The sequence below is a fragment of the Naegleria fowleri genome (assembly GCF_008403515.1).
Source record: "Naegleria fowleri strain ATCC 30894 chromosome Unknown tig48, whole genome shotgun sequence".
NCBI lineage: Eukaryota > Heterolobosea > Eutetramitea > Acrasida > Naegleriidae > Naegleria > Naegleria fowleri.
The window spans coordinates 92,317-119,553 of NW_025407980.1; the positions used below are offsets into that span (position 1 = coordinate 92,317).

The window sequence follows — 27,237 nt, forward strand, 5'->3', positions numbered from 1 at the left end:
AGCAACTACTCCATACAATCCATATTTTTCTCTCCAAATTATTTCATCATCACGACAACGAATATTTAACCGATCTTTTGACGGATTTGATTTTGTTGTAGACATTGTTGAAACAACAACTACCAGTAATAACATTGTATTTCCCATCGTCATTGATAGTAGTGTTTTGAAGAGGATTTATTACTCTACTACTCTTTCATCATTAACTTATTTTCCATAATAATCATACAATAACGTTTGGCTAGAACATCTGCACAACCTGTTAGATTCTAGAAAACCCAACGATAACAATTGTTCTCACTCATTGATGCCTTAACTTATTTACTATGACTATCTATCATCACAATACTCAACAATTCCAACATCCAAAAACATCAACACCATCATCACACCTTTCTTCATCCTAAACACATCCATTACCCTTTTTCAACACATATTTACAATATGGCACCAAAACGAAACAACAACCAACATACAACCAAACATCATCACCATCAACCTAATAATCAAAGAAGTCCTACCCATCATACTAGACCTTCTTCTCACTCTTCTTCAGGAGCTGGGAATTATCAGTCTGATGGTAACAGTAGTAACGACCATAGTGGCTCGAACAATGCCATCGGTGGACGACCATCATCGGGTAAGTGTTAACAGCTTGAAAGATTTCATTAAATAATTTGATCTTATGAAACAATTCGAATTGACTCAATTAGAGGCATCGAGTAATACCACTACACCTCGTAATTTCAACTCTCATAACAAGAACTCTACCCTCAAAAGAACAACAAGTAATTCTTCGATTGCGTCTTCTGACAGTAGTGAAGGAGGGGGAGTAAATGATGGATCTAACAACAATCGCCACAACGCTGGAAGACATCATCATCACAACAGCGGAGGTGGCTCAAGTAGCAGCAACTCTAAACATCGTGCAAATACTCCTGGTAGCAACTTGCCAACCAGTACTGGACAAGGAAGTAGCAACTCCTCGCCCACTTCTTCGCCTAATCCAAACAGGAAACGAAAAACAAACGTTCCACCTCCACTCGATACAAGTAATCTCAATCAACATAACACCAACAGGAGGCAAATTTCATCAGAGTTGGTAAAAGTGGACTTACCATGGAGCATACTGCAAGCAAAGAATCCCTCTTTTAAGGCAGCAACAAGAGGGTTTCATACTTGCACACTTGTAGATGATAGATTATACATCATTGGTGGAGATAATCGTCAGACAGAATTTAATGATGTCTGTATTTTTGATTTGAGTAAGTTTCTAAATGTAATCTCTCTTCAATTTTAACAAAACACCATTATTGAAATCAACGCCAATGAAGAAACTCATTTTTGGATTAAGCTATCTGAACAATCCTATTTACCAGCTCCTCGTACTGGACATTCCACCGTCTTGTACCAGGATAAACTGTATTTATTTGGTGGAAGATACAAAGGTTTTTACACAACAGACCTATTTGTGTATGATCTTAAAGAGAATGTGTGGCAAAAAGAGAATTTCGGCAAAAAGAAACTTGTTGCAAGAGCTGCACACAGCTGTTGCGTTATTGATAGCAAAATGTATATATTTGGAGGAATAACTTCTTACCAAGGAATGGACGGAAAAATGAATAGTGATTATCTCAATATTTTACAAACATACGATATTCCTCAAAAGAAATGGCGAGTGATCAAACCTAAAGGTCAAGCGCCTTCTCCTAGAGCTGGACACGGATGCTGTGTCGTCGGGAGAGATATTTACATTTTTGGAGGACGACAAGGAACAATAGTCCTTGATGACATGTACAAATTTAATGTAGATAGCGAAAAATGGAGTCGCGTAATTTTCAAAGGAGATACAATACCTGATGCCAGAGCAGGTCACACTATGAATGCTTTTGCAGGAAGTAAGCTTATCATTGTTGGAGGCTCCAACTGGGAAAAGTATTTTTCGGAAGTTTACGTTTTTGACATTCCAAGCAAGGTTTGGATAAAATGTGGTTTTACAGGAATAATTCCAGTTGGTAGATTTTGGCATACTGCCATAGTGTATGAAGAGGAATTGATTGTTATTGGAGGAGGAAATTCAGAACTAGTTGAAGGAATTACTGTTGCTAATTTAAAACCTTTACTCTCTCTTACTGAAGCTGTATCATTAACACCTCTCACTTCCATTTCTCCAATGCCTCTTCCTGACATACCCCAACCACTTAAACCAACCACAATGAAGATCAAAGCAGTGTATAAGGGCGATATGAGAATATTTACCAAAGTGCCTGTGGACATTTCATATTCTGAATTGAAACAATATTTGTACGAACAGTACAAGGTTCCTGTTGTAATGAAATATGTAGAACTCAATGACGAGAAAGACGAAATAACCATACTCTCTGATGAAGAGCTTCATGAAGCTATTCGAGCATATGCAGAGTTCAACAAAAATTTGCGACTCGAGATAAGCGAAGAAAAAGTAGACTCCTCAGAAAAATATGAAGAAGATTCTCTTGTACTTCAGCAGGGAACCGACATTAAATGGCAACGAGGAGAAAAAATTGGTAGAGGAGCTTATAGCGAAGTTGTAAAAGGCTTTAATTTAGACACAGGTGGATGGATGGCTGTAAAGATAATAGATATCTTCCGTTATGACCCTGACAAAGTTGAGAAAGAAATTGCCAATGAAATCAACTTGATGAAAGATCTGCATCACGAAAATATTGTTCGATACATTGGTGCTGAGTTTAACAAGAAAAGAACAAAGCTATTCATTTACCTTGAACTTGTTGAGGGAGGCAGTATAGATGCAATTGTCAAAGAATTGGGTCCTTTATCAGAAAGTGTTGTTCGAAATTATACAAGACAAATTTTATTCGGACTCAAATATCTGCATGACAAGGGTATCATTCACAGAGACATTAAGGGAGCCAATATATTAGTGGATGGCTCTGGTACTGTAAAATTGGTAGACTTTGGACATTCCAAAAAACTTACTGATAACTATCAAACATATAGCGTTAAAGGTACACCAATGTGGATGGCTCCTGAAGTTATAAGAGAACAAAGATACAGTAAGGCTTCCGATATTTGGAGTGTGGCTTGTACAGTAGTAGAAATGATTATTGGTGGATTACCATATCCCGACATGGAGAAGAGAGACGCCAATTATGTCATGATAAAAATTGCAGAGGGAAAAACACCACCAATACCTGAGCATTTGAGTGAGGAAGGAAAATTATTTTTAAAGAAATGTTTCCAGCAAAATCCTGATTTTAGACCATCAGTGGATGATCTCTTAAAAGAACCTTTCATGGCCAGACTGAGATATGATGGAACTTCCAAGCTTGTGGACAGTGACGAAGACATCGATGATTGGGATAGTGACAAATATTCAGACACGGATGATCACGATCATGATGACGACGAGGATGACGATGATGACAACGTACCTAGCGCTAAGGATAATAAGGGCAAGGCACCCATGACTCCAGAGATAGACTATCATGAGGAAGAGGATGAAGAAGACGAAGACTTACTGCAGGACGAAGACGAGGAGGAAGAGGATGAAGATTTCGAAGAAGAGGAAGTATCTGACTCTGAACTAGAAGAAACAACCGACGAAGAGTCAGTTCCACAAACGGAGGATCGTTTTGCACAAAGCATTTCACAACAGCTTAAAAACATTCATGCAAACAACTCAGCCAATCTCAATTACAAGCCTCCTACCATCTCCACATCTACTTTGTCGAAACACCAAACATCTGATGCATCTTCAAAGGTTCCTCGTGGAGTACAACGATCTGACTTGCATCTCAATCCCTATGCGTTCCAATCTATCACCTTAAACTCTACTGCCCCTACTCCCGTCACAACTCCCCTTACAAGCAGATTTGGACTTGGTAGTTCTTCCTCAGTAGCAGTATCATCTTCCATCACAGGTGCTTCATCCTCAATAGCAGGAGCATCTTCCTCATCGACTACATCAAGAAATGTAGCAACATCCTCATCTTCTCAAACCCAAGGTGCTTCTTATAACGAAGTTTTGAGTTTCTTGTCAAAGAAACATTAACAATTACAAATAAAGAGTTCACTTCCCATCAGATGTCAGTTCTTCAGAAAAAATGCTACAGTTGATTCTCATAACCACTAACACAGGTGTGATAAAATTCAAAAAGTCTTTAATAACGGATCTCGACCGTGATATATTCCTGCGTCTATCAAACCTCATAGTCACATTATTTGTAAAATCAAAACGAGAGGTTGATCATAAACTTTCATATTTTGAACTCAACAATAGAGGAGTAACCATAGAGGAAAATACACAAAGCAAACTATTATGTATTTTAATGCATGACATTGCCGATGTACGTTTCTACATTGTTGTCGTTCTTTCTCTGTGTACATACTCTCATATTTTTCTATTCATTTTGATCATTTTGATGATGATGACATCAATAATTAACGTTATTCTGAATGATGATGACAATGATGATGACTTCACAAACCGTGCACACACATCATCGGCTCGGATTTGACAATAACGACATTGGCATAACACGGTCGTCAACGTGTGTGTGGAATAATATAACAATACTTGGTTGAACAACCACAATCAATAATTGATGGACATCATACATCATGTGGAAATTCACAATTAATTGATTGCGATTGACCCTCCACCTCTTTTTGATCAAATTCCCACATACTCTCACAACATACAGGGTTATGAATTTGCTAAACTCGTCGCAGAAGAACTTTTAGATCGATTCATTGCCACCTTCCGAACTCCATCTTCCATCCCTAGCAAAACTCTTTATTCAAATTCATTTAAGAATCCCAATGCTGCCAATAACTCCATTTCACTCAATTCAACAACAGGATCCAATGGATTACCAAAAGCAACTTCTCCACAAACACAAAATGGAATGAACTTGTTTGGTAGTAATCATAAAAGTCAATTGTCATCATTTGATGGAGATGACTCGTCGGCAAGTATTGACACAGTTCAATCATTTAAAACGAGTTCAGATTTCAATTCGATGGATCAAATGACGATTGATGATTGGATGGAACAACAAGAATATGATTTTAACAATATTAATGTCGATGAGAAAATTTTTGAGGCCAAATTAGCCGAAATTTATTTGGAACTTGTGTATCCAATTATTGAACATTGTAAGTGTTTGTGAAAATTTTTGTAATATTTCGCGGATGTATCTATATGTGGTATATTGTTTGTAATTTGTGATATACTGTTATTATTATATCATTTGTGATTTTTTGAATTTCTTTTATTGGATTTGAATGGAATAATCATCATACAATTCATTTATTGTATTTGATAAAAAATTTTTTGTCAAATCAATCTCACAACACTTTCAATCACTACTTTTATTTGAATCTATATAAATAACAGTGGATGGAGTTCGAGGAATTTTAAATTCTTGGCTCATCGAAAGCGGAGACGAAGGAATTTTAACAACAACCAAGCCACAACTCGAAGCAGATTTAAAGTTTTTGGTCAATAATTGTGACCGATTACTGAATGGTGAAATGCAAAATTTAACCATAAAAGGGAATGGTAAAAATCTACAAGTGGTCACTGTCGAACACAAGTGTCATCTTGTAGTATTATTAGAGGCCAATGTTCAACCAGAAATTACAGGATTCGCAATTGAAAAAGCTGTCTTTTTGTTACGAAAAGTTTATGCCCTCAGAAAGAATATAAAAATCCAATAAATCCTCTCCGTCCCTGAACACATTCAGTTTCTGAAGTTTTGTTTCTGTGGAATTGGAATTTAAATTGAGCAAGAAGAATTCATCTTCAGTTGAACTCGAAAAAAATCCTTTTCGAAAAGGAGAAGAAAAAATTCCAAAAAAAAATGTCCACTTCTCTTTCCGATTATCCAACAATTTTAAAGCCTCTCGTTCCGTATTTGCAGAGAGCCAACGAATTTGAAAAACGTGCTCCTATTGTGAGCTTTTATTGTAGAACGTATGCTGTTCAGTTGGGAATTTCAATTGTGCAATCTCAAGATCAATCCGATGATGAAGCTACTCAAATTTTAACGGATTTGATGGATCGATTGGAGCAAGACAAGGAACAATTGAATATTGAAGCTCAGGAATCTGAAGCAAAGGATATGGTAGAAATGTTTGCTTTGAAGGTTTTTAAGAAGGCCGATGATGCTGATCGAGAAGGAAGACACGATACGTAAGTATGATATATTTATTAATAATAGGAACGGTGATCAACAAACAACTTCTTCATGGTCATCATGCTTCTCCATACCTTATTAATAATCGTTAAAATACATTACACCATTGGTACTAATATGACATGGTCTCCAATGGTTGTGATTTAAATTTCACACAACAAATTTCGGTAAAAACTATTTCTTTCAACGATGATAGTCAAATCGCAAAATTGTACTATGCAGCATCTATTCTGATTGAAGTCACCAAGCAGTTTGGAGATTTGTCATCAAATGTAGGTCATCATCATAGTTTTCTTTTTAAAATTTAACTGCAAATTATTTCGCTCTTAACTCGAATGAATGATAAATCATTCCTGACACTCGTAGATGGTGGAAAAACAAAAGTATGCCAAATGGAGAGCAGCTGAAATTCAAAAATCAATTCGTACTGGTCAACCAGTTCCTCCCGTAGAAGATCAACAAGCTGAAGACCAAGACGATCAATTACAATATTATTCTAATCAACAAATTAATCCTGGAGGTAACCAAAGTTCGGAAGAGGATGAAGTTAATAGGTATTTACAAGAGCAGGAAAATCAATTGGCAAAGGAAAGACAATCTTCAACACCAAGCTATGATTGGAACAACAACACATTATCACTGCAACAGACTCAATTTAATCAATATCAACTTCAACAACAGCAACCTCAGAAACAACAAAACGACTATATGAATGTTTCACCAACAACATCTTCCGAAGAAACTTCATTCGAACAACCAAAGACGTTCAGCCAACTTCAACAACAATTTAACACTCCGTCATCATCTTGGAGTAACCCACAACAACCTAAACAGGAAACGTCATTCAATACATCACCTGCATTCAATAATGCATCTAGTAACAACATCCAACCTTCATCCTCAGCAAGTCAACAATTATCACAACAAAAGCCTACCACTCAACAACAACGAGCTACTACTGCTTCTCCTCCAACAATTTCTCAGACTTCATTGCAATCAGGTACACCACCCCCACAACAACATCATGTGACAAGTCATGTCACTACCAGCAGTGGAGGAAATAAGGAAATACCTCTCGATAACATGATGAAAGCACAAAAGTTATGTAAATTCGCCATTAGTTCGCTTCAATTCGAAGATGTGGAAACTGCCAGAAAGAATCTGATAGAAGCTTTAAATTTAATTAGTTAATCAGTTTTCATACAGTACTACTGATTTTGGCAGCTGCTCCATTTCATTGTTGTCATCTACAGCCTCACACACGATTTATGGCAACTCATCTCGTAAACGGCAATAAAGAGCAATGGGTTGAAAATAACCGGATGAAAATTCAATTATTCCTACGTACGAATTCAAATATCTCGTTTGTTACTTTTAGCTCGAATAGTACTCTCACACACAGGCAATTCCAGGCCAATGATCATGGTCACCAAACACCTCCAGAAACCACCTTCCATCTTTTGGGAAACCAATTCGGTTGTTTCATTCTTGACCACCTCGAGGCCCAATCTCCATGGAGCTACAGAACGCGGTCCCTCCTCACATTAAGTGCGAACCACGCGCCATTGACTTCTCGTGCCATGAAATTCTCACTGTGTGCGTAACTGCAGTGATTATTGATGCATCGTCATGTAAAACTTAACCTTTTAAATCAAGCGTGCGCATGTTGTTGATGCGTTTGCAATTCTTTCTTAAGGAAAAACCTGTTTGGATAAATACGCTGATTGGCCTCTTGGAGCATCGCTCTCTCTTCATGATGAACAACGATTTAAAACCTTCCTTTGCGATACAAGACCGGTTGACAGAAAAAACACAACAACAACGAGAACACAGACCCACTGGGTCGCCACTACTTGACACGAAACTTTTTTAATTCACATACACAGTGGTACCACTGTTTCATTACTCTAAGATATTCCAATCTAATTCATTCATCTAATGCCCTCTTTCAATATTGTCGACGAAACCACACGAGTCCCACAGAGACTCTCTCGAGAACGATCCAACCGAATCAAACGTTATGGCCCATTGCCATCCAACCATTCATGTGCCTGTGTGTACAAGACTGGAATTCGTCGTGTCAGACGAGAAATGAACACTAATAACTTTTTACAGAATTACTTTGAACAGAGAGTGGGTGATGACTTTTTAAGATATGAATGTGGTGGAGGAGGTTCAAGTTTTGTGATCGATTCTGCTTCTTCCGGCATGAACACTCACGTGTTGTCGACACGAAAGAAGAAGAAGAAAACCCAATCAACACTATGTTCTTCATCGTCCTTGTCATCTTCTTCAACAGTGAATACGATCGAGCCAGTAATGTCATCCACTTGTTCATTTCCAAATTCGGTTGTTGAGTCTCACAGAATGAAAGACGCATTGTCATCTTCTTCCGCCGTCGTCTGCTCCAACACGATCATTTCCTCTTCGCTTTTGAGCCACTCAGAGTCGAAAAACGACAATACGACCATTCAAACCATGACTCATGGTTCTTTTCAACCACTTCTGCCTCAACAACAAGTCATGTCCTCACCACAACAACAAGAAGAAGAATCCTCATGGTCCTTGTGTCCAGATAAACGATCGACAGCAAGTAGTTGCGGTAGTAATAGTACCATTTCACCTCGACAAGTGTTCACACCTCAGAGTTCCAGCCCCGCACATGAAATCTGCTCCGATCGCAACCCTTCATGCTTTAAAGATGAATCCATCATGAAATGTTGTTGTTGTTGTTACGATGACTTGAATAGGGAAATCGCCACTTCGACGACTACGACATCATCACCAATGATCACTCAGTGGACAATCAACAACTTGCCTCCACATGTTATGAACACAATGTCATCCACAACGTCAATCTCTCCTTCTTCTCAAACCATTCAAACCTCCTCCTCTACCTTCCACACACCACAAACGACAGCATGTATTGTTTCAAACAGTGGTCCAAAGAGTGTCATGTTGCCACCGTTGCCCTATTCTTCGAGCGATCCATTGCCACATGAACTACAGCACATCATGCCATGTCTGTCAAATTCCAATGACCATAATGATGATGGTGATGATTCTGAGAATGATTCCTCTAACAATGCCAGAATTGTTTGTGAGAGTGGAAATGTTCACATTCATTGGGGTGATCAATTCTTTCGCAATCTTTTTGACACACTTCATGGTTGGCCAACAATGGAAAAGATTCATACCGAGTAAATAGTTGAACATCTCTTCAACCAAGGGCTATCAAACCACGTTGATTTGTTGTGATACGTGTTCCACGAACGACTCCATAACACTGATTACGAAATAATTTCATTTGAGGAGTTTTACGGAATTTTCCTGTTTTGGTGCATTGTAAAAAATGAACGAATCAAATCTCCTTGGATTTTCTTTCGGAAAGTCGTCGTCATCTTCAACAACGGATGAGGAAGTCTTTCGCACTGATGATTTCTTTGAGGTAACGATTGAGAGAGGAGAGCATTTGGTTGCTGCTGATTTAAATGGGTTTTCTGATCCGTAAGTAATGAGAGTGTGAGGAATAATTATTGTTCCTGATGATGAAATAATTTCGTTCATTGCATTCTGATTCGCGAAATTCAGTTATGTTAAGGTATCCCTTAATGGTCATTATACTCGGAAAACTCAGGTGAGAAAGAAAACATTAAATCCATTATGGAATGAAGTGGTTAGATTCTACAGACTCGATAGCAATCATGTCTTGAATTTGAAGTTTGAAGTTTTCGATTGGGACAGATTCACGAGTGTAAGTATAGAGTCTTTGAATGATTGAAAGCCTTGTTCATCATTTAAATCATCAAATCTTTTCATTGCATCATAATACAACCATATAAAAAAGGATGTAAGTAGCATTAACGGCAATCCAATGTATGAGCCAACTCTTATAAAAGGATTTCATTGGACGATGCGAATTAACCCTCACTGCCAATGAAGATATTCTTCCCGATCAGGAGTACAGCCTTAGTTTGCCTCTTCGGGACGTCAAAAGTGGTACCATTTATATCAAGTACAAGTGGATTCGGGATAAATCCAATGAAGAAGTGATCTACTCTCAGTTACCCTCGATTCCAGGCCTTAAATATGACATGAAGTTTGGAACCTCTTTCATTCCATGCGTGCCTGACGAGTATTATGCCATTACCACAAACAAGGACACAGTGGAAATGATCTTTACGGAAGTGTTTCATGGTAATATTGCAAAAGACGAAGTCACTGTCATGTATCACCGAATGGATGGGCCATTCGACAAAGTATCCGAATCTTTTCTTTCACATTATCTCAAGCATTATCAAATGGATCAAGAAAAGCAAGGAAGCTTTAAGATGCTAGTCAAATCAGTGGACTACTCCTCGACCTATGATGGAGAAGGTAAATTCAAAAAGACACTCCAAACTGCCTTCCAAACCACATCAAAAGGAAAGCAAGCAAACATTCTCATTCTGACCTGCAACTTTGAGGAGAAGGTGATGTTGAACTTTATTTGCAAGACGAGAGAAGACTCAATCTATTACACTCACTACGCCTTGCTTCAAGGAATAGCCACACACAGCATCATTTCTTGTTGATGACACAAGGGTCATTCTCAAGTGCATGTTCATGTGGTGTGGACTATTTCGACGCGGTATTCATAAATACATGCGCTCCATTCCAATCGAGTCGGAAAATTTGTTGTTCACAAAGGCTCCATTCCAATCGCTCCACACATCTCACAACACTGTCAGTAGATCTCTGTTCAGTAATAATAACGTTAACAAAAAATGTTATCTTCTTCTTCGATCGAAAACAACAAATTCCACTTCTCCAAATTCTATTCAGGTGAATTTGAAAAAGTCACTGAACACATCTATCGACTCAACATTCCGTATGCTATTGCCGACAAGTTTCTTCCAAAATTCACCATTCCAGTCAGTGTTTTTCTTGTGCATGATTCTGCTCAATCCCGATACTCATTGATTGATGTTGGTCCTCCAGGCTACGAAGAGATGGTCATGAAAGGACTCGCCAAATTCTTTGATCATGATTCACAACACGAAGACCACAAGAATCAAAGAAACGCACTTTCCGAGATTGATCATGTGCTCATTACTCATTTTCATATTGACCATTGCGGAGGAGTGAGGAAATTGTGGGAATGTTCGGAACAATCTCTGAATGTTTATTCTCATTCCGAAGATTTGGAATACATTCGAGATGGAAAGAAATTTAAGGAACAGAAATCCGAGTATTGGCTTTTTGGAATGACCAAGTATTTGTTTAGTGATCCAAAGATGGAAGTGCCCTGTCAAACGTTTAATGTCATTATGAATTCAAAAGAAGATACTGTTCGTTCGAATTTAAAAGAAGAGAGGTCAAATAATCCTACGAATGATGGAAGTGCACAGAACAATGAATTACATCAGAAAAGTATTCAGTATTCGGAACAGGTGAATTCAATGGAGGAACAGTCACCATCGAACACACATCGCCATTGTTTATGCGCTTGTCATTGTCCTGGACATACAGCTGGTCACACTTGTTTTTATCATGAAGAAGATCGAGTACTGCTCTGTGGAGGTAAGTTTTTTGCTTGGCAGGACGAAATTTTACAACAGCAATTAATTGACAACCACTTGTTGTTAGATGCCTTACAAAATCTTTCAAAAAAGAAAAGCAAGTTGGAATATTCCTATGCCCCTTCGTCGTTTAATATTTCGCTGGCAAAACAAAATATCAAGCGATTGATCCGTGACATGTCAAAAGAGATTGATCTGATTTTACCAAGTCATAGCTATTCAATGAATGGTCACACTATTGAAGAGGTATTGAAATTTGTGAATAAATAGAAATTTAAATATTGTCTTTTTAAATAAGATAGAATATTAGTCTCCTCTAAAACAACAGAAACCACCACGACGTCTCGCTTGCTGGGTATTCTGTTGTTTGCTTTCTTGCTTCATTTGTTCTTCATGGTTAGAACTTGTGTTGCTCGAGTGGTGTTGATTGGGTGTTGTTGTAAACGGTGAAATAATGGCATATGCAATTTCCACAACAATATTCTTGAGTTTTCTCAAATTAATATTCTTCAAAGTAATCACCTTCTCTTCATCACCTTTGCCCAAAATAAAGGTCATTTGAAGAGCCAAGACATTGTCCAAAATAAGAAAGTTCACATCCACGAGTTTAAACCTATGCTCGATCAATTCTAACACACAAGCTGCTGCATCACAAATCAAATCACGAGTATCATTGGATAAATTGTCTAGTTTTTCAAATACTGCTTGAGAAATATCATCCAAAGTTTCATTCACACGATTGAAAATTTGTGAATTTTTCACACAATATTCATGAAGTAACTTTTTAAACATGTCAATCGCCTTATCGAGATCCTCCATACACTCTTCATAGAATTTCTGAGTCTCGTGCAACTCATCTACACACTTGTTGAAAATCTTTCTTTCCACTACATCTTTCACATTCTCAAAAATTTGAATTCCCATTTCTGTGAAATTCGAAATTTCCTGATTCATTCGAGAGATACTTTCTCCAATTTTTAGAGAATATTTTCGTCGTGCTTCTTCCACCTTCTTTTCAGCGACATTTAACTCTTTTTCAGCTCTAATTTTTTCCTTAATAAATTCAAGAATTTTTCTCAATTTTTTCTCATCTTCTTCAAGTTTCATATCCGACGACGAGGAAGAACCATTTCCAATATGAAGGTTCTTTACAGATGATGATGATTTCTTGTATTCCTTAATTGCGTGTCGAATGAGGAGAGCCAATTTTTCCAATCCTTTGATCTTTCCTTTCAAACGAGGTCCACTCGAAGTTTGCGAAAATTGAATCCACACATCAATACCTTCTGCCAATCCAATTTCTGCCATAAAACTCACTTCTCCACTCGAAGGATCGAAGAAAAGATCAGCACCAAATTTAAACATGTCCAAAAATTCAATCATTCCAGAAACACGCATTTTAGGACCTTTTCCATCATTATTGAATGGTATGAAAAGATAAATTTCAGGACTCTTCTCAATGGATTCCTCATGAGACAATAAACAAAGTTGGTCATCATTCTCTTCAGAAGAAGATGGAAATAATCCTTGTAATGTTTTAAAATCCAAAACATCATTATTTTCTGAACTGAGTTTTTTGTTTTCCACTAACAAGAGTGTTTTGTTTTCCACATCAAATCCACTCACCACAATATGACCATCCCACAATTGAAATTGTGAAATTTTTCCAAAATATTGAATGCCAGTCGATGGTGTGAGAATGGCTGCCAAAATACCCTCCATCGATTTTTCCAGAATTTTTGGTAACTCAATGACAATATCTGCAAAAAGTGTCATTCCCATCGGAATTTTACGACGTTTGACTGTTTTTTTACCAGTAGCCACGTCCATGGTTGTGAATCCATCTCGAATCATCATGGATTTTGCAGATAAACTAATTCCAGCTTTGACAATACGGAGATATTGATAAGAAGTGAGAAATTTGTTCTCAAATTGGACATTCAATAAATATTGAGTAAGTGTCATAAAATCTTGAATTCCAAAATTTTCCATTTTCAGAATTAGGAAATCTTCAAGAATGTTCTCATTGATAGAAATGTACATGCCAAGCTTCTTGTCTTGGAATAGAGTCACATTGGCTTGCATACTCACACCAGAAGGTAATCCAGTGGTAGCAAGCGCTGCATAATTCAAATCCACTCCTAATTCACAATATCCAATTTTTAACCATTTTAATCCAAATGGTTGATTCCATTGTCCTTTCATTTTACCAAATAATTGAATATCTGTTGCGCTAACAATTCCTTCGAGAATGAAGAGAAGTGGTTCCGACTTTTGTGGCACTTTTTCAATCATTGTACACTCAATGTTCAATTTTGAAAGTATGGCATTTGTGACACGTGTGAAAATATTGAATGAAATAATTTCAACACCCACTCGAAATAGTACTTCTGGATTTTGAGAAATAGAAAGTGAGAGATTGAGAGGGACAAAGGCAATTCTAGTTCCAACTGGAAACTTTAAATTGTTAAAAGAAATTCCAAAACCGAATTGAGCTGGTTGAAGAAGAGTTCTTCCGTTTCCAACAACCACTGTCAGAATGGTTTCAAAATTGGCTAATGAATCATTCTTTTCTTCATCCGAGCTGTCTTTCAATGTTTCTTTTGAGATTTCTGTGGAGTGAGAATCTGTGTGCAAAATATTCAACTTGGATGAAATTAAACAAGTCAACCATTGATAACTTGTTTTTAACTTGTCATTTAACATGTACCATTTGCTATTGTTGGATTCTAACACAAGAATCAAACTCAAAGAATTCGCCTTAATGTCAATTTTCAATTCATCAATTTCCTTAATTGATAAATCTATAGAGGTATCATCAAAATAATAATCAAAAGTACTCAAAATGAAATATGCTTTTTCATACTTGATCACTTTCTCAATCGTTGTGATTGCCGATTGAATCAAAGATTGATTTGGAAAATAGGTCGACAAGGATTCTGCTTCCAATCCACACAAAATGAACACTTTAGGAGTTAATGAATCCAATCCAATCGTCGATTGAAAAAACACTCTTCCATCCAATCGAACACTTTCCAAGAATTGAAATTTACAAAGAGCTCCCATGGTGATTTTAGTGGGTGTCATGACATTCCATTCAAAAAATAATTTTGATCCTTTCAATAGTTTCATCAATGATTCTTTGAGATGTGAACTGAGAATGGGAAGACTATCGTTCAATTCAACACTTCCTCTCACTTGTAGAATATTGTCTGGCGAGAGGTGAATGGAACATTTCAAATTGGAAAGTGAAAAAAATTTAAATTGACATGAAATCATAATTCCCTTTTTCACCTTGTAATTCTCAATGGTTCCATCTGCAGATGAAATTGAGAGAGTCAAATTGCTTAATTGAATGTCCTTATTGTGTTTGTCAAACTTGTCTGTTTCTAATCCAATGAATTCACAAAAGAGATGAGATAATTCTTGAAGAGTAATGGGATCACTTCTTGTTGCAACAACTGCCATCACAGAGTCTGATAATTTACCACGAAAAATATAATTGTGATGTTTGGTGGCAATGTGACATTCGAGAGAAAGTTGTGACTTGACTGTTAGTAAATTGAACGTTACAATGGTCTTTGAAATGACTAACTTTGGAATACCAAAAGCATCATTCCATTTTACAATAATTCCACGAGTATTTCCATCATCTGTAGTTTCAATATTTGACAACTGAAGTGTATCAATTCTAGGAATATTCGTATGTACCAATAATTGTAAATCAAAATTTGTTTTTACGTGTTTGCATGTGCAACTAGTGTCAACAATCAAAACAGGTTCAATCATTTCCTTTTCATCATTTGATGCCAATCGAATATCGAAATGCATGTCAAGACCAGTGTCATTGGTTTTGGTGACATGGCACACACATTTCAAATGTTGCAAATTTTCCTCTCGAAACAATTTGGGAAGAATCTTTTTGATTGAACTCAAATCCACAATTTCACACTCGAATCGAAATAATAAACTACTATTTGTTGTTGACATTGGAATGAAAACCTTCACATGTTTCAATAGAATTTGAGTGGATTGAATCCATTGTTTGGAATTTTCATCCAATTTTTTCTTTTCAACAACAAGTTGTTTTTCATCATCACGCCATGATGGTTCAAATATTTGAAAAAATTTAAAAAAGGAAAGTGTGAAAGAGTTTGAATCACGATGATCATCGGAATGGATGAACACAAGTTTCCACATGTCTACGTGTTCGGTATTTTCTGTTTTCGATTCGATTTGGATATCAACATGGAAGGGAGGATGATCAGAAAATTGTAACAATTGATGACAAGTGTCGTGATTGACTGTGTGGTCAGTGGGAATAGCAGCAACGTCCTTTTCAGCTTGATCATCAACAAAATCGAGTAGAGAACATTGTTTGAAATGTTCTCTCAAATGTTTAGCTAAACGTGGAACCTCAAAGAGTGATGTCATTTTTTGACAGATGTCAAAGATTTTCCAAACATTGCAAGATTATCATCCCTCTTGCAGGGACATAAATCCCGGAGTTTACTTTCGCTGGCCAGTCTTGCTATGTTTCTTCAAGTCCAGATCCTTTCAAACTATCTATCGACTTTCAATAAATAATCACAAAAATAATCTTAAATATCACCAAGTTTACTAATTTCTTCATGAATCATTCGAATCCAGAGAAGTCTGACTCGTGTATAAATCTCCTCTCTCATTCAGGTCGACACTCCTCGTGATGGGAAAGTTGTTCGACAATTTCAAATTCTGATTTGTTCCTCTAAGGATCGTTGTTTGTTGAGGTGGATGATTGTGGTAAGGTGGTGGATGAGGTGGGGTGGATCCTTTCCGTGTAGATCGATTTCCTTGTTGAGGATTTGAGGTGTGAAGAGTGGTGATGGTGGTGGTGGTTACCGAATGTGGAAATTCATCATCAAAGTTCTTTGATGTCCATTCGAGAGTGGATTTTCTCCTCGTCGTCGTTATGGCCGTGCATGAATCCTCATCAAAAAGATGGGACATGATCATTTTGAAAAGGATGTACGATAACACACTTACCTGATTTTCTTCAAGCGGGAGTTGCTCTTGAGGAAACCTTCTTTAAAAGTCGAGGATGATTTTCTTCATGGAGGTATGATACATCCTTGAATAGGACATGGTCAGCGAAAACAGAAACTCCATGATTTCAAAAAGCTGAACAGTTGTGTGAATTTATTCTTGAACTTTAGTCTGTGGAATATCCATGATTGGAAGTATTTGTAGGGCTAGAGTAAAAATCTCTCTTGAAACTATTTAAGATATTCATCATCATATTTCTTTACTTTTGACAAAGAACAAGCACGCACGGATAAAAATGAAGATTGCAAAGACAAATAAAATTTATTGAGTTCGCTTTTCATGACTTGACTCCTATTAGGAGCCAATGTCATTCAGACTGAGAGTATGAAGGTCACCAGAGTTCAATCTTTAAGGCAACGAACCGCACTTTGGAACTCTCTCTCAGCGATTTGCAACTTTGTCTCAACGGTTTGCAATTTTGTCTTTGTATTTTGTAAATCTGTCTTTGTATTTTGTAAATCTGTCTTTGTATTTTGTAACTCTGACTCAACAGTTTGCAACTTTGTCTCAGCGGTTTCCAACTTTGTCTTAACGGTCTGCAATTCGGACTTGACGTTCTGTAGTGTATTGTTCACCGTTACATTGTTTCCTATCTCTAACATTACCTTATCTAAACCTCTTAAAAGCTTGTTTGTTGCAGACTGTTTCATCACACGAACTTTATGTAGAGGTTCAGTGATGTCGGATTTGTTACGAAAGCCAGTTTGTTCACGTATTCTTTTCTTCAATCCGTAAGCTTGAGTTAAAACATAATTTTCTTTTTCATACTCATCTTCATCATCTTCTTCATCATCATCATAACCATCCTCTACCAACTCCACGTCAGCAAGATCTTCATAGTCGCTCATTTTTTCCACCAACAATGACGACCCGATGAGGGATGAACAAGCAGAGATAAGTTGCTCAAGATTAGCAAACCTTTTAAATTCGTTAATAATCTCACCCACAGAGTAAGAGTTAGAGTTATTGCCAGCAGGAGCTACTTTTCTAATGAAATCAACAATTTCCTTCCTTCTCTTTGGCATTTCTGTGTTCTCAGCACTCAAAGTTCTTGCAATGTCTTTTAGTTCCCTTAACGTTAATGACGAAAGGCTTTCAGAATCGACTAGGGAAAGAAAAGCAATTGTTGGGCGAGTTGAGGTACTTGAAGACATTTTTTTAAGAGTTTTAAGGCTCAACGTTTACCGTTGGAGCTAACATTACAATCACTACGGCATGTAAGACGAAAACTTGTGTTTTAGCATCCCTTAAATACGCCTCTAATACAAGTGCTTTCTTGATCCTGTTTTTTTATCATATGGAATACCATTTTGGAAGCATAATAGGTTCACATCATAAACAATTGTGTGTAATTACAGATCGTATCGTGTTCAATGAATTGGAAGGCAATCAGATAGACAAGATGTAAGTATTCAAATGTGATTACATTATATTCTTTTAATGCTTTGTTAAACAAGTTCTTGATCAACACTACAACTTTTGTAGCGAGAAATTTGCAGATTACGCTTACTGCAATGATTTCTTTTTATTTCGAATACCTAAATGTGAACTTTTGAACTAGTAAATTCAAAAGTTCACATTTCTCAACATTAAAAAAAAATCTCATAAGTTCTTTCATCGTTGAACGATTTAATGGATCGCAGTCGAATACTCCACCACTTTCTCTTCATACAAACATCATGGATGTACTCGTTCTTCTTCTCGTCTCTCCTCAATGGAACGTCTCTACGTGAAACGAATGCTTGAAAACTTGTCTCCGAAAGCACTTCGTGAACACTCCGTGAAGGACTATCATGTGAAAGGAGTTCACTATTTGTGTTTGGAACGATCGGAGGCAATCACGACCAAAGTCTATGTCTTGAATCCTCAATTATTGAGAATGCATGGTGATCATGGTTTTCGAATGATGAATGAAAAGGAACAACAACGACGACATGAATCGATGGATCGGAATTTGGCAAATCCACACAATCATCGTTATCATTTCAAAACGACCGTGTTGGCAGGTGAAATGGTGAATAAGGTATTTCAGGAGAGAGACATTCCCGAAAAAGAAGAAGCATTTCAATTAAATTATCATCAGTGGCATTCTTCAGATGCACTCCATCAAGATCTTTACTTATTTTGGAAATTTGCATACTTTTATCAAACGAATGAATTTGAGAGAATGCATCAAGTGTTATTGGAACCCTCACAATTCGAATATTTACGGAATGGAGAATCGTATGAATTGAGTCCTGAGAAAATTCATACGATTCAAGTCAGTGATCGGGAATGCACCATTCTCTTTTTACAGCAATTTCCGAACGTGAAGGGATTATATTCGAGATATTCGGAGAAGGAAGCAAATGAACTGAGAAGAAAAATTTTGGAATTAATTTAATATTTCAAAATAATAATTATTTAAAAATACTAATATGTATTTACTTGTATTAAATAATATTATTTATTAAAATAATACAACAGAGAATCTTGATATTTGTGAAATTTAGCTAAATTGGAAATAAAAAATGTCCGAACGCCAATCTTCCTCGTTATCTTGGGAGAAGGATTATGACTCAAAAAGTACAACAAATGTACAGGAACATGTCTCTTTATTGTCCACTCATGATGATGGTGTTGTTGTTGTTGTTGGAGGAAGAGTAAATGCAAAGAATCATCATCATCACGTGAACAATTATCATTCATTTTCCGATCAAGCGCATGCCACTCATCTCTCACCAACTCAACGGATGGTTCAAATGGAGAAAGGCTTTTCTGATATGTCTACTTCTGATGAACACAAGATTCAAGAAGAAGAGGTTCTTCTTCGACCGTTGAATGAAGCTTTATCGGAAGAGTTATTCATTCAACATGATGATGATTATGAAGAAGAAGAAGCCATGAATCGTCCTGGATATATCGTCGGTGATGATCATCATCCATTCCATGAATTCAGTGAATTCAATGATTTCAGTGCTGTACGTTCTTCAACAACAGGTGAACAACAAATTCCATATCCATCTCCTTCTTCATCACCAATGGAAATTACTCCTTTCGGGAACAATGCATTGCATTTCAAAAAGAGTAAGAAACGACAAACGTCAAAGAATGAACAAAAAGCCAAGTTGGATTTTCAATTTTTGAAACGATTTTTCGTGATCATTGGATACTGTTTGAGAGTGATTGAAAGAAATAGTGATTATCATGTTTTGGACGAAAATGGAAAAAGAATTGTGCATCAACGATGGTGGTGTTTTAAAAGAAAGACATCACCATTAAATAGTGAAATGGAGAAGGGAAAGTTTGTTACATTTTGGAATAATTTCTCAATTTTCAATTGGATGTTAGTCATGCTGTTTTTGCTTGTCTGTGTTGGAGAGATTTTGTTAGGAAATGAAATTGGAAAAATTCCTGGAGCTTTTTATAAGGTCATTATTGATGCTTCGAGTACTAAATTTTCAGATTCTGGACCCTTTGTGAAAGTCATGCTCATTAGTTTGTTATGGATTTGTGGAATGACCATTGTGAAAACATTTAGACAATTTGTGTTGGATTGTGTGCGGTTGTTTTGGAGAAGAAATTTAACATTTCATTTACAGAGGAGATATTTCGAATTTAGAAATTACTACAACATGATTGTGTTGGATAAACGTGTCGATAATCCCGATCAAAGAATTACCAAAGACGCTGAGAATTTTGTTGACATGACTTGCAAATTTGTGGAGAGTCTTTTTACTGGACCTATTACGGTGTTTTACTACACTGTGACAGTTTTTTTGAACATTGGATGGCAAGGACCGCTCTGTTGTTATGCCTTTTTCATTATTGGATCTATTATTAACAAACTCATCATTTCTCCAATTGCAAATTTGTGGTTCATTCAAGAAAAATATGAAGGAAATTTTAGATATGCTCACACTCAGATACGCTCGAATGCCGAATCGATCGCGTTTTATAGTGGTGACGCTAATGAAAGAACCATTCTCAACCAAAAACTGAAAGGTACCATTAATAATCGAAGAAAAATTGTCATGTGGAATATTATGTTGAATGGGCATATGAATTTGTTCGGCTACACTGGAAGCATTCTTGCATACATGATTATTGCTCTCTCAGCATTTGTGATTGGAAACTTTATCGACAATAATGAATCAGCAGGAAATATTGCTGATAAAATCTCGGTGGTAGGTTTTTTACATATTTCAAAAAGTGCTCATAATATTTTCCTAGTCCTCCTTTCAAGTCATGATGCTTATCTCTGGTTTTACGACATTCATTCAAACCGGTTCAGATTTATCAGAGCTTGCGGGCTTCACTGCAAGATTGGGCGAAATGAAAGAGGTGATGGATGAGATTGAAAAAAATCCAGACTATCACAGAAGCAATGATAAGGATGCAGGTAAAAATCTCTTACTCAATCAATCAACCTTTGAGGAATGTGACAGCACTGGGGACATATCTCATATAGAGTTCAAGAATGTGAGTGTCTTTGTTCCTAAAACTTTGGAAAAGTACTACACAGGAACGTGCTTGGTTGAAAATCTATGCTTTAGAATCGAGCAACATCAACACACCATCATTACTGGTAAGTATTAACATTTACACATGGAAATCTTAGCAACGGTACACTTTTTCTGTGCGAATACAATGTCATTAAAAGGTCCCAGTGGAAGTGGAAAAAGTTCAATATTACGAATTTTGGCAAACTTATGGCCTCATAAAAGAGGTCAAGTTATCAAGCCAACCAGCTCATCTGATCTCTTTTATGTTCCCCAAAATCCATATATCTGTACTGGCACTTTGAGAGATCAAATAACATACCCGTTGAAAACGGAAAGAGGAAATACACAAGATAATCCTACACTCTATGATGCCATTTGCAAAACTAAACTGCAATATATTTTGGAACGTGTTGAACGCGATTGGGATGTCGAATGTGATTGGAATGCATTACTAAGTCCTGGTGAAAAGCAACGATTAGCACTCTCACGATTATTCTATCACAAACCCAAATTTATAATTATGGATGAATCTACGAGTGCATGCGATGTAAATGTTGAGGAATTCATCTATGATACTCTCATAAAGCAAGGGTCTACTCTAATCTCTGTAGGTCATCGCCCAACACTCATCCAATTCCACACTCACATGTTAGAAATTGATGGTACTGGAGGTTGGAGGTTCTCAGAGATTAAAAGAAAACTATCAGATAAACAACATCACTAATAAATGTTCCTAACTGATTCGCTAAATCCCCAATGATAAGGTTAACTTAGTCGCGTTCACTTCGATCTGTTCATAAATTCATAAATTTCTATATTTCCCAACTCTAAATTTCATTTCTCAATTTCTCATAAACTCCCTCCAGAACAATATTTACGTCGATAGGAATTTTTTCTTTTCCTTTGGGGCATAATGATTTTGCTGAATCCTTGTCAACTTCCACAAGTACTATTTTGTGTTTTGATTTTCCACCCTTATCAAGCGATACTTTTGATTTTGCTAGACCCAAAACTCCAGCGATATATTCACATAATTCCTTATTAGCTTCTCCCTCTTTAGGTGGTGCTCCAATTTGTACACCAATTTCCTCATCATTGATATTTGCAATTTGACTTTTAGAGCTATTTGGTTTTGCGAAGATTGTGAGCCTAATAGAGAGTGGAAAATTTGTTGAACTAGTAGCAATAGATTTAGGAATATTGGTAGTATTTTGAGTGGTTGATGATTGATTGTTTGAAGAAGATGATGCCGACATATTTCTGGAGTCTGTTTTCTTTTTCGGAGCCATTGTGATTGTAAAATCTCTTTCTTGCGCAAAATTCGAGTAATAATAATGATGATCGTTACTATTAGAAATATTGTTAGAAATTCCGAAAGTTATTCTGTTCAAGATGATACTGCTCTGAAAGTTTGTAGTGTGCCGATTTCCGAGTAAATCCTTCTTAAATTTTGAAAGGGACAATTCAAGCAAAGAACGAAAGCCTAAATTTTTTTTCATCTTTTCAATTTACAAAAGTCAATCTTTTAATATATTAAATTATATTCCAACTGAACAATTGTAATTTTGAATGGACATTGTTCTACGTGGCTGGAATCCACATTTACTAGCATCTTCCTGAGACTTTCTTCGTTTCAAGATAGCTCCTTCATGGTTCGTGATGATCTTATCAATTTCTCTTTTGGAAAGTCTTGGTTGCCGTTGAAAAAAAGGTCTCACACATTCTTCTAGCAATTAAAAACACTCAATTTCATCGCTGGATGTGTACAGAGGCCACATCAGCATCATCCGATCAACATATCCGATCATCCTCTTAAAACAACAATCACACCAACATTGAGTTACACGTGTTACTGTTGATTCAATCGTTATAATAATAGTATTTCAATTAAATCATCATCATTGTTTCAATCAATGACTGTACATCATCATTCACCATCATCATTATCGAGTAGTAGTGGAGGCTCATCCCAACAGCCTAGTGCTACTCTGCCCATTGTTACTGTAACAACCTCAACTCAGATTATTCCCAAACACAGAACATCTCCTCTTCTCGTTTCCACTACAAGTTCATTGGATGGTGGAGCATCATCATCGACGATATCGCCCATTGGCGAGCAACATCATCACGCCTCTACATCTTCTTCAGTGCATCACACAATACATGAATCTCCTTCTCCATCATCTTTCTTTTTCGTCCTTTGTTTTTGTTATTCCTTCTTTTGTTCCGGGTTGGCTATCAGCATGATTGGCCCACTATTGCCGTCCTTTGTTTATCAGATTAATATGTCTCTGTACAGAGAAGGTGAAAAAGCAAATGTTTCTCTTGAAGATTTAGGTAAGGATTTTACTCCACAATTCTCATTCCTAATAACAATCATCATTCTCATGTCTATTTTGAATAACAATATTATTAACTCTTGAACAGGAGTATTATTTCCAAGTAGAGGTCTAGGTACAATGCTCGGAAGTTTGCTTGGAGGTTTTCTCATCAATTACACAACCAAGACATGGTCAAGACAACAACATGTGTTACCTTTAGTATTTACATTAATTGGAGCAATTTTAATGTTTATTGCAGAAGTAATTGTCTTGATTGCAGCACAACCGCGAGTATTTGCTATTGTTTATTTCGTTGTTGGGTTTTGTAAGTGTTGCTACCAATTACTTTTCACAATTTCTTATTATTGTCATAACTGTCTCATCGTTTCTCTTGTGTGACTGCTATTGAATCCTGACAGCCCATGGACTAATTAATGTGAGCTCGAGTAGCCATATCTTAAACAAATTCCCTAAAGAAAAGGTGACATTTTACCTTCAATTATTGAACGCAACATTCGGCCTTGGCGCCGTCTTTGGCCCTTTCATATGTGCCTTGACCAAAAAATATTATTCAAAATCAATCAGTACTAATGTTTTGGCTGTAGCCATTCTTTCAGAAAGTTCCACAACCAAAGCAATTTTAGTTTTGCTTTTTTTAATATTTGTCTCTATTGTGATGTATATTATTGAAATTAGGAGAACAAAACCAATTTCCCTAACCTCTCATCAAAAAGAATCAACAGGTGTGAGCAGTATGAGTTGGAGAAGCATCAAAATCATCTTATTAGTTTGCTTGGGTATGTGGTTATTCTCAAATTATTTACAAACGGTACATATGGATCTTCATTTTTGGAAAACCATTGTCACTTGTTAACATCAATTCTTATAATGAAATGTTGAATTTATTAGGAATTATTTGTGTCACAGGCTGTGAACATGGAGTTGGTGGCACACTCTATTCTTACATACATACCAAACGTTTAACTACAGAATCTGAAGCAAGCCTTATCAACTCTTCGTTCTGGTTGTCATTCACTGTTGGACGAATTTTGAGTATTTTCCTTTCATACCACATGAAATCATCCTCCATTCTCACTATGGACGTCGTTGGATCTTTACTTAGCTCTATCGTTTTCTTGATATTTTCAAGCAATGTTCCTTCAATTTGGGTGGCTACAATTATACTTGGACTTTCTTTGTCGTCACAGTATCCAACTCTATTATCATTTCCATCCTCACATTTAGACGTAAAGGTGTCGAGTATTGTGACATCATTATTCATTGTTTGTGGTGGTGTTGGATCCATGGTACTTCCTTATGTCATGATTTCCTTATTTAAATCGAATGGACCTGAGAGCATGTTTTATGTTTTGCTTGTCACATTTTTATGTGTTGCATTTGTGTACTCATACTTAATACTCGGATTCAAGAAGAAGCATATAGATCCCTATATCACTGGAATTATCGGAGGAGAAATGAACATTGAGAATGATCTAATGTCCGAAGAAAAGAAATTGAAACGAAGGAAATAATCATATTGATAAATTTTGAGCATTTTAATTCCACAATATTCCACAAATTCAAGACTTGATGATTCGAGAATGTCTCAATATATGAATGAACCATTGAGAGCTCTTTAAACACACCAATTATTGTGCAACACAACTGGATCATGCGTCGAACACAACAACAATTTCAACGCTTTTCGTAAGTAATGATAAAATTACAGCATCGTTGTCTCACTATTTATTCTTATTGGATTCTGGTTATTAATTGGTTGAGGTTGTTGTTTACAAAATTGTTCAAAACTGTCTTCTCTCAAATATTTCACGGAAAAACTTGGAATGACTCATCTAATACTTCTTCTCTTCCTTTCTTTCCTTTCTTTCTTCCTTCTTCTTCTCCTCTGGCTTGTAGATATCAATCTTGGTACAAATTGTCTTATGCTTGACACACTTGGTCACCAATCCATGCTTGACACACTTCTTAGTACCACCAACGAATTGGAACTTCTTACAAATTCTAATTGGCTTGGACTTTTCAACACACTTCTTCCAGTGCTTTCTCTTAATACAGTGTGGCTTGGTCCTGTGGAATTGAGTACAGAATGGAACAGCCTTGTAGCTTGCACAGAATCTACGGAACTTGTGTTTGACACACACTCTAACTTTCTTCTTGAATTGACAGAAGTGATTCTTAACCCATTTAGTACAGAAACGAGCCTTCTTTTGAGCAACACAGAACTTTCTATCGACGAATTTGACGCACTTCTTAATGTATCCCTTCTTCTTACTGAATTTGACTGGTTGATGTCTGACACAAATCTTCTTCTTAACGATTCTATTACAAATGCTGTGACACTTCTTCACACAGAAAGCAGTGTAATAGACATCAGTCCATCCCTTGTAGTGCTTCTTGGAAACCTTTCTCCACTTCTTTTGGCATTTACAAACTTGTCTGTAAGAATCACACTTGGCAGTGACTCTGAATTGAGCACATCGTTGCTTGAAGAAATAGGCAGTCTTTGGAACCTTAATGAATTTGGCACAAATGTGTGAACGATCGTATTTGGTACAAATGAAGTGATAAGCATATTCAGCACAAGCATGATTATGTCCCTTCTTGCAAGAATGTTTCCATTGGTACTTGACACAGAACTTTTCCTTCTTGTGTTTGTTACAAACTTGCTTGTAACCATGTCCCAAACAGAGTTTTCTGGATTTGGAATGTTTCACACACTTGCTAAATCTCTTGAAACGAATACATTTACCACCACCGACCTTCTTCCACTGACAACATTCCTTCTTGGTTCCTACCCATTCAAAATCTGAACATTTTCCTTTAATTGAGGCATATCTGACACATTTTCTGAAACAGAATTTCTGGTGATCGGCGTAGGAATCGACATTCTTTGGAGCTTCTTCCTTCTTCTTGTTGCCGTGAGCCATGACCAGAACGGTCGATAGCAAAAAGGCGAAGAGTAAGGCTGTGATGAATTTGGCTTTCATCATGAAAGAGACTTATTGAGAGTTGTTGCTTTGTTTTTTTGTTGATGGTTTTCCTGAATTTGCAAGTTGGAGAAGGAATTTTATAGTCTTTTGGGGAATCAAAAGAAGGTTCTCTGAGAGTTATTAACACTTGGTAAATAATAGATGAAAACACACTCAGTAAGAGTACTAACGGTCCTTGTGTATATGTCCATGAATCGAAATTGGAGTTTGATTCATTTCGAGAGGAACAGTTGACATGGAATGTATGCAAATGTCATTTCTATTTTTGAAATTAAAAAGAATTTTTGATAATCGACTAATGTGAGAGAGGGACTTTTTGAATTTTGGATCTACAATTGTACTTACAACACAGTGTAGTTGGAGATATTGGAATAGACAATTGCTATGAAACATTGTTAATCAGATCAGTGTTCTTTTTAAAGAAAGATTTTTGACTTTTATGGTAATTCTTGATATTGGGAGGCATTTATGGCTCAACTTCAAATAATGTTGAAATTATTATCGAATATTATTTATTTAAATAATTTATTTAAAATGTAATGTTACAATATTCCACGAAGCGAATATGAAAA

The 27,237-nt window shown here is 36.5% G+C and overlaps 13 protein-coding genes across 13 annotated transcripts; 9 read left to right on the plus strand and 4 right to left on the minus strand.

Moving 5' to 3' along the window:
• Positions 1-444: 444 nt before the first annotated feature.
• On the plus strand, positions 445-4,054 carry FDP41_005739 (uncharacterized protein; the record flags this gene model as incomplete). The annotated part of the gene is made up of 3 exons (XM_044709296.1): positions 445-640; positions 714-1,265; positions 1,335-4,054. The coding sequence occupies 3 exons, from the start codon at positions 445-447 to the stop codon at positions 4,052-4,054; spliced, it is 3,468 nt and encodes a 1,155-aa protein (XP_044559699.1).
• A 52-nt stretch (positions 4,055-4,106) lies between these two features.
• On the plus strand, positions 4,107-5,724 carry FDP41_005740 (uncharacterized protein; the record flags this gene model as incomplete). Its single annotated transcript, XM_044709298.1, has 3 exons — positions 4,107-4,349; positions 4,707-5,160; positions 5,402-5,724. 3 exons carry the CDS (start codon positions 4,107-4,109, stop codon positions 5,722-5,724), a joined length of 1,020 nt encoding a protein of 339 aa, XP_044559700.1.
• Positions 5,725-5,867: 143 nt separating this feature from the next.
• FDP41_005741 (uncharacterized protein) lies at positions 5,868-7,394 on the plus strand (the record flags this gene model as incomplete). The annotated part of the gene is made up of 3 exons (XM_044709299.1): positions 5,868-6,199; positions 6,400-6,475; positions 6,570-7,394. 3 exons carry the CDS (start codon positions 5,868-5,870, stop codon positions 7,392-7,394), a joined length of 1,233 nt encoding a protein of 410 aa, XP_044559701.1.
• A 747-nt stretch (positions 7,395-8,141) lies between these two features.
• Positions 8,142-9,407, plus strand: FDP41_005742 (uncharacterized protein; the record flags this gene model as incomplete). Its single annotated transcript, XM_044709300.1, has 1 exon — positions 8,142-9,407. The coding sequence occupies one exon, from the start codon at positions 8,142-8,144 to the stop codon at positions 9,405-9,407; it is 1,266 nt and encodes a 421-aa protein (XP_044559702.1).
• A 148-nt stretch (positions 9,408-9,555) lies between these two features.
• Positions 9,556-10,777, plus strand: FDP41_005743 (uncharacterized protein; the record flags this gene model as incomplete). Its single annotated transcript, XM_044709301.1, has 4 exons — positions 9,556-9,710; positions 9,795-9,957; positions 10,051-10,057; positions 10,146-10,777. 4 exons carry the CDS (start codon positions 9,556-9,558, stop codon positions 10,775-10,777), a joined length of 957 nt encoding a protein of 318 aa, XP_044559703.1.
• Positions 10,778-10,969: 192 nt separating this feature from the next.
• Positions 10,970-12,034, plus strand: FDP41_005744 (uncharacterized protein; the record flags this gene model as incomplete). Its single annotated transcript, XM_044709302.1, has 2 exons — positions 10,970-11,765; positions 11,832-12,034. 2 exons carry the CDS (start codon positions 10,970-10,972, stop codon positions 12,032-12,034), a joined length of 999 nt encoding a protein of 332 aa, XP_044559704.1.
• A 36-nt stretch (positions 12,035-12,070) lies between these two features.
• FDP41_005745 (uncharacterized protein) lies at positions 12,071-16,198 on the minus strand (the record flags this gene model as incomplete). Its single annotated transcript, XM_044709303.1, has 1 exon — positions 12,071-16,198. The coding sequence occupies one exon, from the start codon at positions 16,196-16,198 to the stop codon at positions 12,071-12,073; it is 4,128 nt and encodes a 1,375-aa protein (XP_044559705.1).
• A 992-nt stretch (positions 16,199-17,190) lies between these two features.
• FDP41_005746 (uncharacterized protein) lies at positions 17,191-18,003 on the minus strand (the record flags this gene model as incomplete). The annotated part of the gene is made up of 1 exon (XM_044709304.1): positions 17,191-18,003. One exon carries the CDS (start codon positions 18,001-18,003, stop codon positions 17,191-17,193), a length of 813 nt encoding a protein of 270 aa, XP_044559706.1.
• Positions 18,004-18,563: 560 nt separating this feature from the next.
• Positions 18,564-19,232, plus strand: FDP41_005747 (uncharacterized protein; the record flags this gene model as incomplete). The annotated part of the gene is made up of 1 exon (XM_044709305.1): positions 18,564-19,232. The coding sequence occupies one exon, from the start codon at positions 18,564-18,566 to the stop codon at positions 19,230-19,232; it is 669 nt and encodes a 222-aa protein (XP_044559707.1).
• A 127-nt stretch (positions 19,233-19,359) lies between these two features.
• Positions 19,360-22,057, plus strand: FDP41_005748 (uncharacterized protein; the record flags this gene model as incomplete). The annotated part of the gene is made up of 3 exons (XM_044709306.1): positions 19,360-21,015; positions 21,062-21,416; positions 21,492-22,057. 3 exons carry the CDS (start codon positions 19,360-19,362, stop codon positions 22,055-22,057), a joined length of 2,577 nt encoding a protein of 858 aa, XP_044559708.1.
• A 103-nt stretch (positions 22,058-22,160) lies between these two features.
• On the minus strand, positions 22,161-22,622 carry FDP41_005749 (uncharacterized protein; the record flags this gene model as incomplete). The annotated part of the gene is made up of 1 exon (XM_044709307.1): positions 22,161-22,622. One exon carries the CDS (start codon positions 22,620-22,622, stop codon positions 22,161-22,163), a length of 462 nt encoding a protein of 153 aa, XP_044559709.1.
• A 624-nt stretch (positions 22,623-23,246) lies between these two features.
• Positions 23,247-25,186, plus strand: FDP41_005750 (uncharacterized protein; the record flags this gene model as incomplete). Its single annotated transcript, XM_044709309.1, has 4 exons — positions 23,247-23,670; positions 23,761-23,979; positions 24,074-24,451; positions 24,564-25,186. The coding sequence occupies 4 exons, from the start codon at positions 23,247-23,249 to the stop codon at positions 25,184-25,186; spliced, it is 1,644 nt and encodes a 547-aa protein (XP_044559710.1).
• Positions 25,187-25,507: 321 nt separating this feature from the next.
• On the minus strand, positions 25,508-26,602 carry FDP41_005751 (uncharacterized protein; the record flags this gene model as incomplete). Its single annotated transcript, XM_044709310.1, has 1 exon — positions 25,508-26,602. The coding sequence occupies one exon, from the start codon at positions 26,600-26,602 to the stop codon at positions 25,508-25,510; it is 1,095 nt and encodes a 364-aa protein (XP_044559711.1).
• Between the last annotated feature and the right edge of the window lie 635 nt (positions 26,603-27,237).